General features: G+C 40.9%; 1 protein-coding gene and 1 pseudogene across 3 annotated transcripts in view; both read right to left on the bottom strand.

The window, feature by feature from the left end:
* Window positions 1–6,095: 6,095 nt before the first annotated feature.
* Window positions 6,096–20,472, bottom strand: part of NAB1 (NGFI-A binding protein 1) — a 43,741-nt gene continuing 29,364 nt past the window's right edge. For 2 of the 3 annotated variants that reach the window (XM_058664733.1, XM_058664732.1), the window contains 4 exons: window positions 16,669–16,758; window positions 14,977–15,139; window positions 9,948–10,064; window positions 6,096–8,594 (listed from right to left, as the gene is read on the bottom strand). In XM_058664733.1, coding sequence (XP_058520716.1) covers window positions 8,506–8,594; window positions 9,948–10,064; window positions 14,977–15,139; window positions 16,669–16,758 — 459 coding nt within the window. In that variant the 3' untranslated portion in view covers window positions 6,096–8,505. The remainder of the gene's footprint in view (window positions 8,595–9,947; window positions 10,065–14,976; window positions 15,140–16,668; window positions 16,759–20,472) is intronic. The other variant, XM_058664734.1, reaches the window with a different exon arrangement.
* Window positions 9,356–9,876, bottom strand: LOC105941716 (ubiquitin-ribosomal protein eL40 fusion protein-like; annotated as a pseudogene).

The following is a 20,472-nucleotide window of genomic DNA, read 5'->3' as shown; positions in this document are numbered from 1 at the left end:
TATTGCAGTTAGCAATGAGCCATGTTTACTTCATTTTGTTTTCAACTCTACAAGAAAGGAAAATGACAGGAAAGTTTTTTTGTCTCCAGTTAAATTTATGTTTGAGGGGCCAGCACTGTGGCTTAATAGGCTAAGCCTCCACCTGCAGTGTTGGCATCTCATATGAGTGCCAATTCAAGTCTCAGCTGCTTCCCTGCTGTTCCAGCTCCTTGCTTATGATCTGGGAATGCAGCAGAAAATGACTCAATTCTTGGGCCCTTGCACCCATTTGGGAGACCCAGGAAGCTCCTGGCTTTGGCATATCTGACTATTGCAGACATTTGGGGAGTGAATTGGCACCTGAACATGGTTTTTCTGCTCCAAGACCTGGGTCTTTCTGATGCTAGTCCCAAAGCAGGGTAATGAATGTGCTTTCATGTCTGCTTTGATGCCTGCCTTCAGAGTGGCTTGACATTCAACTCCTTTAGGAAGCCTCTAAAGGAAGCTCTAGACAGTGGTACAAATTAACCATCTTAGCAACACTCAGCTTCCAATAAGACAGCTTTGATTATGGCCTACTTGCTTCTACATGTTGTACATTTAAGCTTTAGAGTGCTTATTATTATTTAAAGTAAAATTTTCCCAGTGCAGGTTGCTGAGTGTGAAGGACATCCAACAGGATGCATTCAAATAAACTTTGGCTAGTTCCTACTGACTGGCAGAGGAGCCACCTGCTTTCTGCTTTGCATGACAAGGATGACAGTGAACTCCTGGAGCTACAGAGGATTAGATGTGGTTGTTCACCGTTAGGAGTCAGTGGAGTTGATATATGGCACCACTGCCACAAATTCAGACTAGAGTAAGAAATAAAGCCCCAGTGGTGGTAGTGACATCACTTGAGGCATACACAGTCCATATTCAGAGTGTGTGGGTTCAAGTGTCAGCTCCACTCCCAATTCCAGCTTCCTGTTACCTGGGAAGCCACAGAGATGGCTTGAGGTGATGGGCTAGACCACCTGCATGGACACGCAGATGGTTTTAGGCCTGACCAAGCTGGATGTTGTGGGCATTTGGGGGATTTCTGTCTCCGAAATAAAGGAAGGAAGAAGCAAATGTTACTACATTTTAGAAAAAATTGCAAATCTCAGCTTTACATCATTTGCATTACAAGTTTTAGTGTTTTAATAAGGGACTGTTGAAACCTGTAAACCAACTGTCCAACCTATGCTTACATGGGAAGTGACATCTTTCTGTTTTCTCACTCTTCAACACTGTATTACAATTCATTAGCACTGTTCTGTGAATTAGGCAACCTGAAATTTATTTCATCTTCAAAATTAACTTTAAAGGTGGAACTTGCCTTTAAACACTCTAGTGTTTAGTATCCGGTTTTATTGTATCCGGTTTTATTGGTGATATCCCCATCTGCCTCATGACACAAGCTGTCTTGTTACTTTCTCATCAACAGCAACAAAAAAAGACATGGTTCAACTTAAAGAGTTAACTGATGAACAAAGAAGGAATTCATACAACTTACACACGAGGTGACATTAGAAGGGAAGCGGGTGACCTGATCCACCTTAACTATTGATGGAAAATACCATACATTATCTTGTCAGGGACACAAAGGTGGGAAGTATGTGGTTTTTTTTTTTTTTTGCTTTGAGAAACGTAACGACTCTGGGCAGCCTGCAGTGTGAGAACTTGCTAGCAGAGGTATCACTTTGCCTTCTGGGAAGGATCATAGCACAGTATGGTGCTAGACCACAGATGTTCGGTTTAACAGTTTGGTTGAGGATGGTAGGTAGTCTCAGAAAACTACAAAATGCCTCTGCTGAGCCAGTTAACCAGTAAGATTCCACTTACATGTGCACTGTTTGTATCTTCCCACATAGCAGAGCCTAAGTGACCTGTGACAACTAAGAGAATGGCCTTGCTGGCCTAGGACTGTGTGTGGGTGTTGCTCGTGGTACTTAACACTTACGGGTGCAAGGTTTTAATGCACAGATGACTCATAAGATTTCAGAATGTGTAAAGTTGGAGCAAAGTCTAATTTATGCCATCACTAGTACCCACCGCCAAATTACCCTTGTTGTTTACTCAATTATTTGGTTTACCAGGAAATTCACAAATGTTGTCAATCCTGGTTACTCTGCTTCCATCCAGTCTCTGGCCTTCTGGGAGGCAGCAGACCTAAGTACTTAGGGTCTTACTCTGGTCTGGGCCACCCCAGGCCGTAGCAGCCGTTTGGGGAGTGAACCAAGGCACTGGAATATCTTTTCTGTCTTAACCTTTCTCAGTCATTGATAGGAAAAAAAAAATTAGATTTAATTATTTGAACAGGATAGAGACAGAGATCTTCAATCTATTGGTTTACTTCTCAATAAAAGCAATAGAAGCCAGGACCCTGGACTCCATTTGGGTCTCTCCCTTGGATGTAGAGGCCCAAGTACTTGGGCCCATTTTCCACTACCTTCCAGGCACATTAGCAGGCAGCAGTGGATTAGCAGGGAGGTGAAGCAGCATATGGGACGCCAGGATTGCAGGTGTCAGATCAACCCATTGCACCATACCAGCCCCAAGAAAAATTCTTGAGCCCATGATTCTTACTATTTAGGGTGCCACTCTCTTGAGCCAGTGATATGTACTTAATCTGCATTCAGTAACATTGTCCTAATGGCAACAATCAACTAAGGATATCTTTCTAAGACTGCGAAGAAGCAAAGGCATAATGAAAACCTTAAATAGAATGCAACTGCCAAGTTAAAAAATATCAAATAGAAAATTCAGGAACTTAAAACTGTAGGTCTTTAGGTAAATTTTCTCTCAATTTTTTATCAGTGTAGAACAATGTTCTGAGCTAAAGCATTTTAAAACACTTTACTAGTTTGATTTCAGTCCTGGCTGCTCTGTTTGATTCAGCTTTCTACTCATGTGCCTAGGAAAACAGCAGATGGTTCAAGGACTTAGGGTCCTGCCAACCAGGTGGGAGATCTGGATGGAATTCCTGGCTCCTTGCTTCGATTTGGCCCAGACCTGGCCATCACATCCATTTGAGGGATGGACAAACCGATGAAAGATTACTCTTTCTTCTTCCTCAGTTACAGGGCTTTTGAGGATTTAAAAAGTCTTACAAGTCTACTTAAGTAACTTGATCAAAACACATGAAATATAAGGCCATTCACAATTTGAAGTGGATTTCTGTCTCAATTTGTTGTAATAAATACAATGTAATGTGTCTATCAAATCATCACTGTTTGAACATGACTTTTGCAGATTAATATTTTAAAAATGGAAATATGAGAAGCACTTCATTCATGATATAATAAAACCAAGATTAGTATTTTATGTGACTAACTTCTGATGCTCCTTGACAGTTTGATTCAGTTGTCAGAATTTTCCTTTTCTTGATGACAACTTGGAAGAAGCCAGATCCTTAGCATTCTTCTTCTTCTTCTTCTTCTTCTTTTTATTAGTTACGTTGCATTATGTGACACAGTTTCATAGGCTCTGGGGTTCCCCCAGCCCCTCCCCGTGCCCTCCCCCCATGGTGGATTCCTCCACCTAGTTGTAGTATTACAGATCCTTAGCACTCTTAGAGCAGCATTTTGGAAGTAAATCACTTAGCATCAGAATAACCTTGGAAACTGTCACTGAAGACCCAGCCATGCAGAAGACTGGGATTCAACAACAGGATATTGTTTTAATACTTAAGAATTGTGAGATCCTAACAGATGGAAAGAATATGAAAGAATAAAGTTCAACCCATTTTATAAGTGGAGTCAATATAATTCATAGTTCCCTCAGTGGCAAAAAAAAAAAAGTGTTGAACTTACACACAGAAAAAGACTTCTAAGTTACAACTTCATGCAGGATTAAGCTTTTGGATTTTAATGTCAGTAAACTGATTATCAACTTCAAAAGCAAACTTCTGATTAGACTTTTCTCCACAAAAATATAAACACCTTAAAGGTGATCAGTAGAAACGGAAGCCTAAGATGGCAAAAGATTAATCATTGCTTACTTGGAAACTAAGAGAAATATTAACACCAATACTTCAGATTTTGATCAGATCTATGCAAAACAAAAATCTGCAGACAGGGTCACCATGAAAATTGTTAACAGCCGTTTCCAGATGATTTTATATTTCCAACAAAAATAAATGCCAGAACATTGGGTCATTCTTTTATTAACTCTGGAGGTCCACTTGAGATTCTCATCTATGAGAACACCCACTGATAATAACAAATCAGCTTGGATTCCCTGAACCACCACCCATGCACAGCTGGCCTGGGAGGTGGCTGGTAGTTAAGCATCAACTGCCACATTTGGTCACATCCCTCAAGCTGTTACAAACACCGAATGTTTGCTCAATTCTAACTTTAGCTATTTACTGACTGAATTCATTTCTGAAAACAGACCTCCTGCTTTCATTAGGTTCATACCTCAGGTGGTTTTCTTTTGAAGACTCAAGGCAGTATTGAGGGAAGTCACAAGTTTAATGGGTGATCTGTCAGGAACACTTAACCATTTGGGCAGCTAAGTGAGTGGAGTCCGTGTCAGGAAATTCCCTGTACTCTTCATAGTTTTAAACCTGAAGTACTAGCAGGCTACCGTAATTGTAAAGGTCCAGGAGGTTCCAGGGGTCTCACGGTTACCAATCCAAAGGCTTTAAGGACAGAGGTGCTTTTCAGGGAAGCAGCTGATAATATTTTTTAAAAAATTTATTTCCTTGAAAGTCAGAGAGATAGAACCAAACCAGTCAGACACACAGAGACTCTTTCACTTGCTGGTTCACTCTCAAAATGTCCGTAACAGCTGAGGCCTGTGCAGACTCAGTAAGGAGCCAGAACCTCAGGGTCCCATGTAGGTGGCATGGGCCCAGCTAGTTGTGCCTCCTAGGGTGTGCATTAGCAGTAAGCTGGAATAGGGCAAGAACTTGAACCAGGCACACCAACAGAAGATGCAGATGTCCTAGCATCATCTTTTAAAATTTTTCTTCTAGATCTATGTATGTATGTGCTATATACATACATACATATATAAAAGGGAGTGGCAGATATATATATATATATATCTATACACATACACATTTTCCATCTGCCTGGATTACTCCCCAAATGACTGTAAAAGCGAGATCTGTGTCAGGCCAGAGACAGTAACCAAAGAACTCCATTCCAGTTTCCCGTGTGGGTGCAGGGGCCCGAACATTTGGGTCATCTTCCACTGTATTCTCAGAAACATCAGTAGGAAGCTGGATGGAAACTGGAGTAGCCAGGACATCATATGGTATGCCAGTGTTGCAAGCAATTGCCTAACCCACAGCATCACAATACCAGCCTCTCAGGTGGCATCTAAACCTACTCCTACCACATCTGTCCCAAAAGGACAGTGCAGAAGGCACTGCCACTGTGGCTTTCTGGCTTCGTGTCACACTTCTTACTGTAACTGTTTCTGCCTCTTCTGCATTCTCCTTCCCACATGTGCTATCTTTTACCTGTGATGTGCCCATGACTGTAACATCTACATGTTTACAGAACGCATTTCAACAGCAGCTACGTATTCATCCCAATTCTGTAACACACTAGCATTTGTGGTCTGACTGACCGAAGCAAGGCTCATATACTCTCCTGTGGCCTTCACCCCCCAACCTGGCACCTAGCACAGCAGTTGATGCTTTTCACTGACTGTTCATGTACAAAACTCAGCCTTTAAAACTCTGGCTGCAAGTTTTTGCTAGTTGTTTGCCACAGAGTTAGCTCAACAAGTAGCTTATAATATTGAAGTCAAACCTTATTTACACGAATGTGATATATTATAAATGTTAAACTATTACTCTCTTGCCTTTTATGTATTTAGTTGGGTAAAATGGTGGAGTTATTAAAATGTCTTATAAGCACCCCATGAGAATACAAACTAGCCTCTCTGACAGACCAAACAGCGTCACTGAGCACTCACTGGGAATGCAAGCAGCTGACGATAACGTGAGTCATGACTGAGGCTTCTGGTTGCTAACCCCCAAGCCCAGCCCCAATGATCAGATAAGGGAGGCAGAGCAGGCCAATGTCACCCACTGTGGAAAGTGCAGAGCAGAAAGTGTTATCAACATAAACATGTGAGGCACAGAAAATCTTTATTGCCACAGGAAGCAAGTGCACTCGTCCCACCTCACCAACAACTTTAAGTCACAAAAATGCAGACTTCACACAATAAAGTATAACACAATTTGGGGAGAAATGGTCCCTTGGCCTATACTGGCTGTAATACTGAGGTAACCAATTGACCTTGTTCAGTGAAAACACCTCTAACACAATGAAAAATCGACTAGTTATAACATCCAATTCATATATACAATTCAAATAAAAATATATATTATTTGCTTTAATGTATAGCAAGTTTAATACATTAGTGTTTATAAAATAAAAACTGTATTCTACTGAAATTCTTCTTGTGCTTCTTCCTTATCACATAGCTTGAAAGACAAGAAAAGTATGGTACTTAAGGAAACCTATTTATGGATTTAAAGATGCAGCTTATGGGTCCATAAAAGATGGATAAATATTAGTTGGAAGACAACTGCATCTTCAAAAACTGTTACTTATTAAAATCTACAAACTTGAACTGTGAGACACAATTAAAAAAAAAACCACAAAATTTCTCAAAATAGATTAGAATACAGGAAACGTTTCATGAAACTACTGAGATACTAACCAGTGCTATGGCTAATATTAAAAACTGAACATTCTATTTAAGTCGTACTCATACTATTTCTATACACAGTGAACAATACAACCACAATAATCAACCTCAAGCTAGCAACAGAGTTGCAAGGTCCATAAGAAGCTTCTTCAGTGAGCAGAACACTATGGTACAATTAAAACACGTAGGAAGGGAAAAAGCCTTTTAATAGTATAAAAGTTGTTTACTGGTGTCTCTACCGTGAAGCTCTCCTACAAACCCCAAACTGAAAAAGCAGTTAGATATGTGACAGTGATCAGAGACTACAGTGCAGACATTTCATCTAACATTTGGCTGACGAAATTCAGGATAACAGATTATGACTTAGTATTTTTTTACAGTTATGATCTAAAGCAGAACTGGAAACAAAATAACACATACATCATGTCACTACACTTTTCTTGGCAACTTCTGGGTTTAGGTAATCTGTAGGAAGTTCAGTAAAGCTGTCAAATCTCTTCTCTTAAATCGGCAGGATGTCTACTGGCAGATGTTGTAGTTCTTCTTCCACTGTGGATTCTAATATGAAATTCTCATAAGGACCCAAGGACATTATTAACATTAAGTATAGTCCTATGTAAATGCAGACAGTCCATTAATTAAGTAGGGGGGATTAAAAACATCCTTTCAAGTTAAAATGAATCTTAAGAAGAAATTGCATTCACAAATCAAAGGTATATAAAAATGAAATTTTAAAATAAATAATGAATGTGTTCATTAAACCTCCACAGAAATGTGTCTGCAAATGTGGGTGTCATGAGCCCACATCTGTGACAGCTGGAAGGGTAGATATTCTCCTGTGAGAGACATCTAATTTCTGTGATTCCTGAACATGAACAGGAATTTCTGGACATAATACGGTACTTAAATGTATCACACCTTTATTAACAGTTACCATCTTTTTCACCCTTAGGATTAACTTACTAGGTCTTCATCTGGTTAACACATTCTGAAATACCAATGTTTAAGTCAAGATTTTGCACCTCCACTTGCTTCAAGTTTTCTGTCCAAGTGGTAACACTCTCCTATAATTGTTACCTCTTCAGCAGTTACTAGAGAACTCTATCTGGGTCGATTTACGTAAGAGATACTTTCTTCTTCACTGTTCATCTTTTTTACTTTTCTCCAATATTTAGAGATTATGCAAGTACACACTGATTAAACCAGTGAAAATGCTATTACAAAGTGAATGCTACACATTTCCTATTAAATCAGATCAAGCTTATCAAATATCAAACCCACAAAATTTTCCTTGGTTTAAACCAAATATTTTCTTTTCCATTTTTAAACAATCAATGAAGCCTTGTCAATAACATCACCTGTACTTTCCTTTTGTTGACTACAAAGATTCTAAACTTTTGACATGTAATAATATTTATGCTAAATACACTAAAAAGTACATAACAAATTTTCAAGTAAAATAAACTGTATCCACATCTATTGGACCAAAAGGTCTCAACATTTAGATTTTACTTCTATAAATTACACAAACACATTGTACATTCTTAAATAATGAATGCTTACAATATTAATTTGTAAGCCTTTCCACATAAAACGACTTACACAGGAATGTGAATGAATCAATATTTCTGTTACAGATTGCACACTCAATTCTCTCTTTTGTGGCTGTTGTTTACTTTTCCATAAACTACTATATCATTCCTTATGCTTTGGCTATGAAATCTGTTTGAGCTGAATGAGGCAACATTGGTTATTAAGGCTTATTTCTATGATGGAGCATTTTCCTTAAGTCGATGCCATTTCCAAACAGCAGGAGGAGAATCGCAGCTATCTCGAATCTTCAGGCTCTGTTTTGATGACCTTCTTTTCTAAAGTGAAAGCTGAGTGAGGATAGTCTTTTAAAATCCCAAGGCTCTCTGCGTAAAATCACAAATAACACAGATTAATGGACTACAAAAATCAACATTATAAAAACAAACTCCCAAACCTCAATGGAAACAGCAGTGATTTTGCAATTCTGTCTAAAAAGCAGTAGTTAAGAACTGGATTCTGAATTTCAGTTCTGGACGCCTTGGCTGTAGGCATCTCTGGGGCAGTGCACAAGCTGTTAGAGTTTTCAGTTATAACATGGGGAGTTTATATATAAAGTGACCTGATAGGAAAGCTTCGCTTTCTTCATCTAAAAAATTGGCAATTTTGCTTAAATGACTACTAAATTCAAAGACTGAATAACACTAAATTCTGTCAAATGGTGCTAGTCTCTAACACTCTGTCTTACTTAACTTTGGCAAAAACATGTAGATGTCTATAAAGAAGCCATCAGCCTTCTATGGAATTTATTTCTGAAACATGAATATCATCTCCAAAATGCACGTACATGAGGTTTAGATTTTGGTCCATAACGTTTTCCTAATTAGAGAGCAAAGAGAACCCACCAAATCCACACTACATGCTATCACAGAAAAGAGCAAAACAGCACCACTCAAACCAGTTTAAACTTAGTACACAGATTAAACTTTTCATAAGTGTCACTATACATGTAACAGCTAACCATAATAAACAGAAGCATTAAGAGCATTTTCTAACATTCTCTGGAATAACTACTCTTTTTTTCTTACTGTTCTAGTCAGTGAAAGGGAAACTTAATTGAGGCTGCGGAGACCCTGGGAGTGGGGCTTTATTTGCCCTTCTTGGGGCACAGGTGCTTGTTGTGACTGCGTTTCTTCTTGTGGCAGCTGATGGTGTGGGGTGCAGGCACCTGCGGCAGACCATTTCACTGCAGCTGTACTTCTGGGCAAGCTGCTGCAGGGAGGGCTTGATGGTGCTGCCCGCAGGCGGGGTATCAAGTGCAGGGTGGACTCTTTCTGGATACTAGTTTGAGAGTGCAGCTGTCCTCCAGCTGCTTGCTGACAAACATCAGACACTGCCAGTCACGGGGGATGCCCTCCTGGTCTTGGATTCTGGCTTTGACATTTTCGATGCTGTTGCTGGGCTTGATCTTGAGGGTGATGGTCTTGCCCAGCAAAGTCTTCACAAAGATCTGCATCTTGGTGTCTGTGGGATCACATGGCTGCCGCCAGCAACCCACTCGACCACCTCTCAAAAAGACTGGCTGATATTAAGGCACTCTATAGTTCCTAAGGGGAGAAGAACCAACTTAGCTCTTAGTAATGTCACTGTTTCGTTATGTGTGGGGAAGCTGGTTGGAGAAGAGAAAAGATGTTTGTGTTGAAGTGTTACTCTATACTCCAAAAAAGCCACATTCTCACCTGATGAGTGGGACTTTGCCTCACTGGAGTAAAGTTTACTCAGCTCCCCATCCACCACAAAATGATGGGGCTGTCTGTTTTGTAAATTGGGCATTCGGAGATTCAAAGGTCTCTCTCCTAAGGAAAAGAGAAGAAAATTAAAAACACACCTTAGCTTTTCTTAGAAATAAATGTTCAGGACAGACATTTGGTACGAGTGGTTAAGATATGGCCTGGGCACCCACATTCCTTATCAAAGTGCCTGGGTTGGGTTGGCAGTGCCAGCTCTGCCAACATGCATCCTGCGAGCCAGCAGGGGATGCTCATGTGGGAGACTGATGCAGTTTCCAGCTCATGGCTTTTGCCTGGCTCAGATCTGGCTCTTGTGAACTTTTGAAGCGTGAACTCTCTTTCTCAAATAAACAATACAAATACATTTTAAATAAAAAAATAGTTAAGTTTTCATAAACCGCCTGAACACTCCTTGGAAAAAGAGTGAGGAAAGTTAACCGGCACACAGATAACAGTTGCAAAAAAATTTTCTTAAATAATGATTCAGGGAAAAATGCTAAGTCATTTCATCCTAGTCACATGGCTTAATATTTGCCAGGACAACAAGGAAAGCTTAGAATCAGACAGGAAACGGTCAGCATGGATTTACTTAAACCTTACTAGGTGGGACACAAAGATTGGTTACTCCTCACTAGGGTACTGAAGATTTCTCTGCACACCCCTTGTAAAACTGTTCAGCACCTAAACTGTTGACATAAGTTTTGTTAGAGTTATAAGCCAGTCTAGACTACCCGAAAGACAGCCAGGTTCAGCAAAATTATGCTTCAATGCTATAAAATGCTAAATACTATAATGAAAATAGACACGAAACAACTGAATAATAATCTATAACCTTTTTAAGGTATATAGAACCCGGTTGTATATAAACTAAAATTGAAATGTCAATGAAGAAGTCACAGGATGTAGTTAAGAACTTGCATTTTTTTTCTCTTTTAATATATTGGTTACTCAATACTATGTCAATTAATTCCATAACGTTATAAATTGTTGCTGATGTTATATTGGGGCTTTTAACTGATCAGGATGATACTCTGCTGGCTCTACCTTTAGACCAGAGATGGTCTTCCCAAGAAACCATTGAACTTATCGGGACAATTAGATGCTGGACTCTATGCTTGGTAGATGCTTGCAATGAAAGAATCTCAACTGAACTTGAACTGTGGTAATGCAGCAAGGTGGAGGAATCCACCATGGGGGGGAGGGTTTGGGGAGGGGTGGGGGGAATCCCAGTGCCTATAAAACTGTGTCACATAATGCAATGTAATTAATAAAAAAAGAAAGAAAAAAAAGATTTATTTTTTATTGCAAAGTCAGATATACAGAGAGGAGAGACAGAGAGGAAGATCTTCCGTCCGATGATTCACTTCCCAAGTGGCTGCAACAGCCAGTGCTGTGCCAATCCGAAGCCAGAGCCAGGAACCTCCTCCAGGTCTCCCACACAGGTGCAGAGTCCCAAGGCTTTGGGTTGTCCTCAACTGCTTTCCCAGGCCACACGCAGGGAGCTAGATGGGAAGTGGAGTGGCCGGGATTAGAACTGGCTCCCATATGGGATTCCGGTACATTCAAGGCGAGGACTTTGGCCGCTAGGCCATGGCACCGGGCCAGGACTTTTTAAAAGAGGTAAATATAAATTAAACATAAAACTGAGGACTCTAAGGGCCTGGTGTGGTAGCCTAGTGGCTAAAAGTCCTTGCCTTGTATGCACCAGGATCCCATATGGGTGCCAGTCTGCAGCTACACCTCCCATCCAGCTCCCTGCCTTAACTGTATCAGTTAAGTCTTAAACATTAAGAATGTTTGGGGCCTGGTGCAATAGCGTAATCGTTAAGGTCCTTGCCTTGAATGCCGGGATCCCATATGGGCGCTGGTTCTAATCCTGGCAGCTGCACTTTGTTGCTGCCCAGCAGCGACACTAAATAACGAGGCACACTCTTGAGGGTCTGGGAAAGCTGGAACCGCAACTGGACCCCTCACTGCCAAAAGCTGCCACTTTTTTTTTTTTTATAAAGATTTTATTCATTTTTTTTTTTTATTACAGCCAGATATACACAGAGGAGGAGAGACAGAGAGGAAGATCTTCCATCCGATGATTCGCTCCCCAAGTGAGCCACAACGGGCCGATGCACACCGATCCGAAGCCGGGAACCTGGAACCTCTTCAGGGTCTCCCACGCGGGTGCAGTGTCCCAATGCATTGGGCCGTGCTCAACTGCTTTCCCAGGCCACAAGCAGGGAGCTGGATGGGAAGTGGAGCTGCTGGGATTAGAACCTGCGCCCATATGGGATCCCAGGGCTTTCAAGGCGAGGACTTTAGCCGCTAGGCCACGCCGCCGGGCCCAAAGCTGCCACGTTTAAACCCTTCTCTTCGCTGCCCCTTTCCCAATTGGTCTTAGCTTTCCTCCCCGCTTCTCCAGCCCTCTCTCCGCCACCCTTCTTCCCGTTCCTTCCTCGGTCTGCATTGCTTTTGTACCCCTCTCTGCCGCTTTTCTCCATTCTTGTCCCCGTATATAGGTCTTACTGCTTCTGTATTGCTTTGTACCCCTCTCTGCCGCTTTTCCTCCCCATACGTCTTAGTTTCTTCACCTGAAGATCTTAACCCCTCTTCCCCTCTCTGCTGCCCCATTCTTCCCGTTCCTCCATCGTTCTTCTCCCAGTCTTTCTCCTCATCATCCCCCTCCTTAGCTTTTACTGGCTGCTTTTATACCATTCTTCACCAATCACTTCTCCCCTTGGGTCCACTTGGCGCTACCTGATAGGCCAGTAGCAATGACATAATCGCAGCAAGGGCATCAGCCTATCCCTGTGACTTCCTGTTTACCTGCTGGCAAGACCAACCCTGCCTCCTGGCCCTGGGCCAGCCACCATCCTGCGACGGCCTTTCCTATTCCAGGGAGCGGCTTCAGCACCCCACTCCCCACACCACTTCCCATCCAGCTCCCTGCTTGTGGCCTGGGAAAGCAGTCGAAGACGGCCAAAAGCAATGGGACCCTGCACCCACATGGGGGACCCAGAAGAGGCTCCTGGCTCCTGGCACAGCACCGGCCTTTGCAGTCACTCAAGGAGTGAATCATCGGACAGAAGATCTTTCTCTCTGTCTCTCTTCCTCTCTGTACATCTGCCCTTCCAATAAAATAAATAAATCTTTATTAAAAAAAAAATCTTTGGAGAGGGCCAGGTGTGGTAGCCTAGCAGCTGAAGTCCTCACCTTAAATGTGCCAGGACTCCATACAGGCGCTGGTTCTAATCCTGGCAACCCCACTTCCCATCTAACACTCACGTGGGAGACCCAGAACAGGCTCCTGGCTCCTGGCTTTGGATTGGCTCAGCTCTGGCTGTTGCGGCCACTTGGGGAGTAAATCAACGGATGGAAGATCTTCCTCTCTGTCTCTCCTCTTCTTTGTACATCTGACTTTGCAATAAAAAATAAAATAAATCTTTAAAAAAAATGAATGTTTGGAGAAATTAAGGAAGATCACATTTAAAATGTTTGTGATATCTTCTTCTCCTACAGTGCTCTGATTTGGTAACATCTGTAATACTTGCTCCAAGGCTGCAGAATATTTGCTAAGATGATATTCTTTTTTAGAAATAAATATTTTTTTGGACAACAGTAATGGATCTTTAAATGTACTACAAAATTACTGGTATATGTGTGTGTGTATATATACTTATATATATACATATATATATACACACACACAAATACTGTACATCTTCCTCCATTGGACTGTAAGCTCTGAGTGAGCAAAGATTTGTATCTTACTCATTGCTGTCTGCAGTGCTGTGCTACAAACATACCTGGCACACAGGAAATATGAAAACAGAAATGTGAAGAGTGATTAATAGTAATGGGATTTGCTTCATTGTGAGAACTTGAAAAAGATAAAATAATACTCAAAACAGCCAAAATACATAGTTTTTAAACTTAAGAACTGCCCTTTGTCATAAGACTTTACAAGCAGTTACCATAGTCTTTTATGAAACAAATGGAAGGGGCCCAGGGTTACAGCACAGCACATTACAGCTGCTGCCTACAACGGGCATCCATATGGGCAAAGGTTCAAGTCCTGGCTGTTTCCTTATGCTCCAGCTCCCTGTTAGCGCACCTGGGAAAGAGAGAAGCAACAGAGGAGTGCTTGGGTCCATGCCTCTCATGTGAGCAACTGGGACCAAATTACGGATTCCTGGCTTTAATCTGAACCAGCCCTGGCCATGTTGGCCATGTAAGGAGTGAACCAACCAGCAGATGGAAGATTTCACTCTCTCAATCCTTCTTCCTATACCTCTTTCAGATTAATCAATTTTTTAAAAAGAAACAAATGCTATATACTTCAGACAAACTTGTTTTTTAATTCTTAAAAATACAGATTTTTGATTTTTTAAGAAAGGATAAACATTTGATAGGATCTCAAAAATGATAATAAAGAAAAAGCCTTACAAATTAAAAATTGCAGGATGAATTATTTCCTTCTTAGAGAAACAGACAATTAGGGAATAATACTGGATAGAGAACCTGGACAAAATTTCTACAAAACATTAAGTTTTAAAAATCGGCATTTTTTTCAGTCTCTTTAGTGTATACATGGTAGTAATGTGAAGGCTATAGGTCATTATATTTGATATAATGGTATTTATTTTCATTTACTTGAAAGGCTGTATGGTGGGGCAGTGAGAGGGGAAGGCAGCTGGGGAAAAAACGGGGAGTGAGAGAAGGAGAGGGGCAGATCTAGAGAGGAAGAGACAGACCTTTTCTCTGCTGACTCACTCCCCAAATGTCCATAACAGTAGGGGCTGGGCTAGGCCAGAGTCAAGACCCCACTCCATCTACTCCACATGTGGCACTTGAGCCATCATCCAAGGCTTTCCAAGAAGCAACAGTAGGAGACCAGACAGAAAGCTGCCTGGATGCAGGCATCCCAAATGGTGGCTTAAGCTGTTGAGCCACAAGGCCGTCCAGCATGGGTCATTCTAAGACACACCTTGTCCGTCTGAGTTCTCGGAAGTCAGGCCGTTAGGGCTGTGTTCTTCTGAGCTTTGTCGGTAAAGCCCTGCAGACAGTCTTCTCTCGCCCTGCTGCAGTCTCTCATAGCCAGCCTGGGTGCACAGGAACTCCATCTGCTTCACCATCACCTTTTCAGGCTGCTAGTAAGTAAAGCAAAAATAAAATCAGCAACTGAACTATTCTAGACTTTTTAATGGCTTAAAGATGTCAATTTTAGACTCTAGCAAACATATTTAGCATTCTTTAAAATTAGTTCACACTTCATGTGGTGTACACATGCCATAAATATGCATAGATGTCTATATCATCATATTAAAATACAGATCCCTTTCTCTAACTTATAAATTCCATCTCAGCTCCAAAGCAATATAACCTTGGCTTTGTTTTCCAAAGGTACTGTGTCCTTTAAAGCAGTTTTGAAAAAAGAAAGCTAAAAGAAACAGCAGCATCTGCCACAGGCTGCTTCCAACAGGGTGAAATCTTGGCATTTTTATTTTAGGATTTGGCACTACACAGACTCTGACATGACAGTGTGCTTGGGGGAGAAAAGGTGTAAAATGGTTGTCTAGAAGAACAAGAGAAACACACTTCCCACTAAAATTAAACAATGCAAATTATGCAGGAAAATGTCAATGCCGATGGTGACTTTGCTTTCATCCCAGGATGAAGCTGCAGGATTCCCAACCAATCATAAAAGCACATGTTTTAAAATACACAGTCAGCTGACACATAGACCTATCACTGTATGTGTTTTGTAAGTTTCTTTTTAATGGACGCCTTCAAATTACTTGTGATACTCAAAGCAGTGTGTTTCTGATATTTTCTCAAGAATTTAACGCAGAGAAGAAATCAATACCAGGTCACCTCAAACAGTAGTACAAGAAAGTGCTACATGAAATTGCTTACAGAATGTCCTGATTTACAATATAAAAGTCAACAAGAAGAATGTTATGGCCATAGACTACATAGAAATGCTCTTTTCCTAAATGTACATAATCATATCAAAAGTGACCATAACTTCATCTCATCTGAACTTGTTACTAATTAAATAACATGTTAATATGCATTCTCAAGGGGAAATATATAATTTTTTATCATCTCAACATGAAAACACAAAACGTGGTGATTCTAAATGTGATAAAAAGGAAATCACTCAGGGGAACTGTAACAGAATAAAGCTTACAAGCTCCTGAAAAAATGTTAGCAGAAATGACTTTTCTAAATAGGCTTCAGTGCCCACACACAAATCATGTCAAAAGCACCTCAAACTGCACATTTAACAATTTTTAAAAATTATCTAAATTCAAATGCTTTAATATTTTGTTGAAAACTAACACAATTTTGACTGAGTTCTATTACACAAAGTCAGCACGGCTGTAATGAGTCAAACTGCATTTTTCTGGGTTTTCTGGAGAAACTGTCTCATTATCTGTAAAACTACAAACAATAAGCCAGTAGCTCGCTACCAAATTCTGCTCATATACCAAAAGAAACCAAATGGTCATGATTACAATGTTGATACAGCTCTGGATATTTTCAGATAACTTCAATCAAACTAGTTTAGTATATGTGTTGCCGAAGCGCGCGCACTAATTAAACTAGTTGAAAGAGCTATTTGTTAATGTGATCTACAGATGTCACTATAAAGAAAGAATTTGTCGTGTGTTACCTGAGAACCAAGAGCTGCAAGTTCTTCACTCTTAGCCCTAGCTTGCTGGAAGAGTGTCTGCACAGAATCCTGGAAATCTGGAAACCCATCCTGTGGATCAAGGAATAAATTCTTTAGACTGCAAGTTTGCAATAAAACACCGTATTACCTTGAAATTTGGAAAATAAAGCAGCAAAACCACCTAATATCCCATCATCTAAATAATGTTAATTTTCAAGTGTACAGTATGTCATTCCTATATTTTCTGTATCAAATGTCTTATTTATCTTTTATTCTTTCTCAGTTATTTGAAAGGCAGAGAAAAAGGAAGGGGGAGGGAGGGAGAAAGAGAATGCTCACTCCTAATTTCTTTCCAGGTGGAAACCAGAGCTGAGACCTCAATGCAATTTTCCCATTCCCTGGAGCAACTACCTGAGCTATCAGCTGCCGCCCAGGGTCTGTAGGAGGAAGCTGGCCCAGCGAGCAGGAGCTGGGACTCGCACATGGCCCGAAATCCAAGGACTCCAATATGGGACCTGGACATTTTAACTACAAGGTTGAATGCCTATCTCTGAATGCCTTATTTTCTGTAACTGTAACATCAATAAAAACATAGATGAAGAGAAAAAAAATTACTCATTTCCCTTTGCTTTACACTGGAAAGTAAACTTTATGGTATTGATAACAATGGTTGTATTTCATCTAGTGGTTTGGACTAATCACTCTAATTTCTGGACAACACTTCAATTATTTCTATTCTATGATTACATATTTGTGCTATAACCCACTTACTACTTTTCCCCTATTTATTTATAACTACAAAATATCACAACCACTATTCACAACAGCATGGTTTAAGTAACTGATGAGAGGTACTAAAGAACTCCTCAGAAAAACTGTCATCAATAATACACTCTAAAACATGTATTTAGCCCTTGTTTGATAAACTATACAATTATAGAAGAAGGTGAATCATTACAAACCAAAGCTCTTAAAATTACACAGCATATTAAGAAATAAACAGCTTACCCTATTTGAGACATGGAGCTGTGGTTTCTATGTTCTGCATTTTTACATGCCTTGTCCCACTTAATCTCCCCTACAGACAAGCCCAGGACTCCCTAATGTCATAACTGCAGAGGCTGTCTAGTTACTTACGAAGCTTACAACAGGAAACCCAGGCATTTATCTCACAGCTGTTGCTTATGGGCTGCTTTAATGTTATGACCAGCACTGAGTTCAAAGCCCAATTCTACTAACTTGCTATGACACTGGGCAGATTACCATTAGTGTCTTTTTTCTCATCTATGAAATGGACATAAACAATAATACTTAGCTAATTTATGCAACATTTTAAGGAAGCAAATGTTTCTCGAGTAATATTTAATGATGTGACACACAGAAAAGACCAAACAGCTGTACTGATATTTACACTAAGCTCATCCAAAAACCACCAGGTTTAATTACAGTAAAGCAGGCAACATGCTCTAGACAACTACAGTACAGAGACAAAGGATACATTTTAGAGTTAAAGAGCATAAACATCTTACAAAATGTGCAGGGACTGGCCATTTATCACCAAGACCAATAAGAAAATACTGGATTTACTGGTGGAGAGTTGCTTCTTTAAAAAGAACATAGAAAAAAAAAAACAGAAGCACATGTTTATTCCTTTGACAAAAATGTCATGTTGACCTGATTCACAAACTGTAGGGGCTAGGCAACGTCAAACATGATAGCTGTGCCTTCTGCCCTGACCACCACAGACCAGAGCGGGAAGTGGAGAAGGCTCAGGGCACAGCAGAGAGCAGTGGTACAGAGAAGGGTTCCCACAGGCATGATGGTTGGGCTGAGGTCTGAAAGAAAAGCAAGACGCTTGTACAAAGGTCTGAAGACAAAAACAGCATACATTCTAGCATTTGCAAAATATTTAACATGGCTAAAACGAAGAACACACTGAAAGGTGGGAATGGTGACAGAAGCAGAGGAAATGCAAAGCCAGACTCTGCAAAAGCTTGTAAGCTGTCAAGATTTTTAGGTTTTGATCTTAAATGCAAATAACGAAGTCACTGAAGGTCTCAGGGAGGAGATGGATCACATCTGCATTCAAATCTGAATGCAATGCCATGGGTAAGCTAGAGAGAGGGAGAGAAGATGTGTGTATGTACAGTGGCAGGGAGCCTGGATGCAGAGCTACGGCAAAGACAGAAAATGGTGGCCTAGTTCCTGGATGGTGGCAAACTTAATAGAGAAATACAAATTCCAGACTTTGGGTCACCAAGATTTTGCCATTCACTATACAGGGAACTTGGAAGCTGGAAGCTTATGCAGTGTCCGAATGTTGACTGATTCAGCTGGGGACATGCTGAGTCATCTGCCATGAGGCTCCAGGATAAGCCAGGTGAGTAGATTCACGGCTGCAGAGCTTCAGCAAAAGCAGGGCTCTGGACCCAGGGCAGAAGGCCCTCAAGTCATCAGCAGGCACTGGGTGGCATGTGCCCAGCCAGAATACCCAATATTTCAGCATTGTTTTAAAACTGGTCGCAGACAGAGAAGCTTATCTGCAAAGGGACCAGGTAAACAGAGAAAGAAGAGGAAACAGGAAACCATCTCCCAAGAGAAAGCTGGGGTGGTGGGATGCCTCTTGAAAGCAGAGAGGGAGTGACACCCTCAGCAAGGACAAAAAGCATACTCTTCTTGCATTGGGAATCGAACATGTGATCTCACACAAGAAAGTTAACTCATTGTTTCTAATATTGCCAATTTTAAAATGGGGATGATAACCACCCACTTGAGGACTTTTGTGGGGATGGGAAAGATGGTAATGCAAATGGCAAATCTTGCCATAAAATACACTGTCAGACTTATTCAACCATGAAAGTGCTGAAAGGCTGGGAGGAAATTCTTACACATGAAAGCTTTTAGAAAATGGATACTGTTTCATCATTAACAAAAGTTTTAAATAATAACAATATCCAAGTAATTGTCAGTTCCTCTGCAGCTGAACCCATCAGTCACTGTCATTTTCTTCCACACTCTCCACAATTCATCAGGACTGAACAGCTATTACTGCATGAACTATAACGTAGGTTTAAGGTACCAAAATAGGTCTTGGCACTGAAACTGAGAACATTCCCACAAAACTGGTCTTTTTCACACTGACTTGGTGCAGGGTGTTTATTCTAAGTCTCTAAACCATGTCCCCAGCTACCAGCTATGACCCACCATGAACAATTTATCTCCACGTCATATCCTTGCATGTTCCTTTGCTGATGAAGCTGGGTCTGAGCACCAAGAAAACATAAGATAGAGGGCTGCTCCTGACCTAGTTACCCTCATCCCACTGGTCGCCACCCCCATCCCTCCTCACCCTTTCCGACAAACACTAGCAAGCTTAAAGCCACATGGCTTAGCTGTCTCTAAATGACATGTTACAGCAGACGTTCTCAACCCCAGATGTGCTTTTCCCTTTTCTATTCACTTTCTGTATGAATAGAAGATTGTAATGCTTGTGGTTTTCTGATCCAAAGGGTTAGAGTCTACATCAAATTTCTCCCTAGCGGCCTTAGTAATAGTGCAGGTGGATTAACTGACCCTCTTCCCTTCCCCTTCCTCATGCTCTACCCGCACACTCCTTGAACTGCCGGCAGATGTTTCTTCCTAGTTTTATCTTCTTCAGGGGTCAAAAATTCTCTTTCCTCCCAACCCTGCCTGGTCTCCAGCAATCTCAGTGAATGAGGAAAACGTACAGATGAGATATGAACAGCTCTGAGCCCGCAGCTTACTATGTCCTCCCTCCCTCCTAAGGCTCTTTGCAACACTCTA

The sequence above is a fragment of the Ochotona princeps genome, chromosome 5 (assembly GCF_030435755.1).
Source record: "Ochotona princeps isolate mOchPri1 chromosome 5, mOchPri1.hap1, whole genome shotgun sequence".
Taxonomy (NCBI): Eukaryota; Metazoa; Chordata; class Mammalia; order Lagomorpha; family Ochotonidae; genus Ochotona; species Ochotona princeps.
The sequence above is the reverse complement of the archived record's forward strand: the minus strand, read 5'-3'. Positions and strand labels throughout refer to the sequence as shown.